Here is a 273-nt window from a genome sequence, read left to right as displayed (position 1 = left end):
AAACTTTATATATCTAGAGAACAGAAAATAAGCTTGTCCTCTATGCTATTCTTAAACTGAAATACTTTTCAGGGCTTATAATTCTTCAAAGATGTACCGTGAGTTAAAACTGAGAGGTGCTATTATTCAGAACAAACAGCTGAGAATATTGCCTCAGGAACAAATATTTTCTCGTGTGAATGGAGTTTGGAATCTGTCCAGTGATCAGGTAATTTTTTTCAGTCATGGGATAATTGTATGTTTTTCTTATTTGAGATGTGTATCTATTTTGTG

At 32.6% G+C, this 273-nt stretch overlaps 2 protein-coding genes across 2 annotated transcripts in view; one reads left to right on the top strand and one right to left on the bottom strand.

Annotated features, from left to right (window-relative positions):
* LOC119585729 (Bardet-Biedl syndrome 5 protein homolog) overlaps window positions 1-273 on the top strand; it is a 20,955-nt gene that overhangs the window by 4,012 nt on the left and 16,670 nt on the right. Inside the window, exon 5 of the mRNA XM_037934419.1 lies at window positions 73-208. Within this exon, the coding sequence (XP_037790347.1) occupies window positions 73-208 (136 nt within the window). The remainder of the gene's footprint in view (window positions 1-72; window positions 209-273) is intronic.
* LOC119585730 (RNA polymerase II-associated protein 3-like) overlaps window positions 1-273 on the bottom strand; it is a 49,814-nt gene that overhangs the window by 39,828 nt on the left and 9,713 nt on the right. The window lies entirely within an intron of this gene.

This window comes from Penaeus monodon, chromosome 20, assembly GCF_015228065.2.
Source record: "Penaeus monodon isolate SGIC_2016 chromosome 20, NSTDA_Pmon_1, whole genome shotgun sequence".
Lineage (NCBI taxonomy): Eukaryota > Metazoa > Arthropoda > Malacostraca > Decapoda > Penaeidae > Penaeus > Penaeus monodon.
Note: the sequence above shows the minus strand (reverse complement) of the source record. Positions and strands in the feature narration are given on the sequence as shown.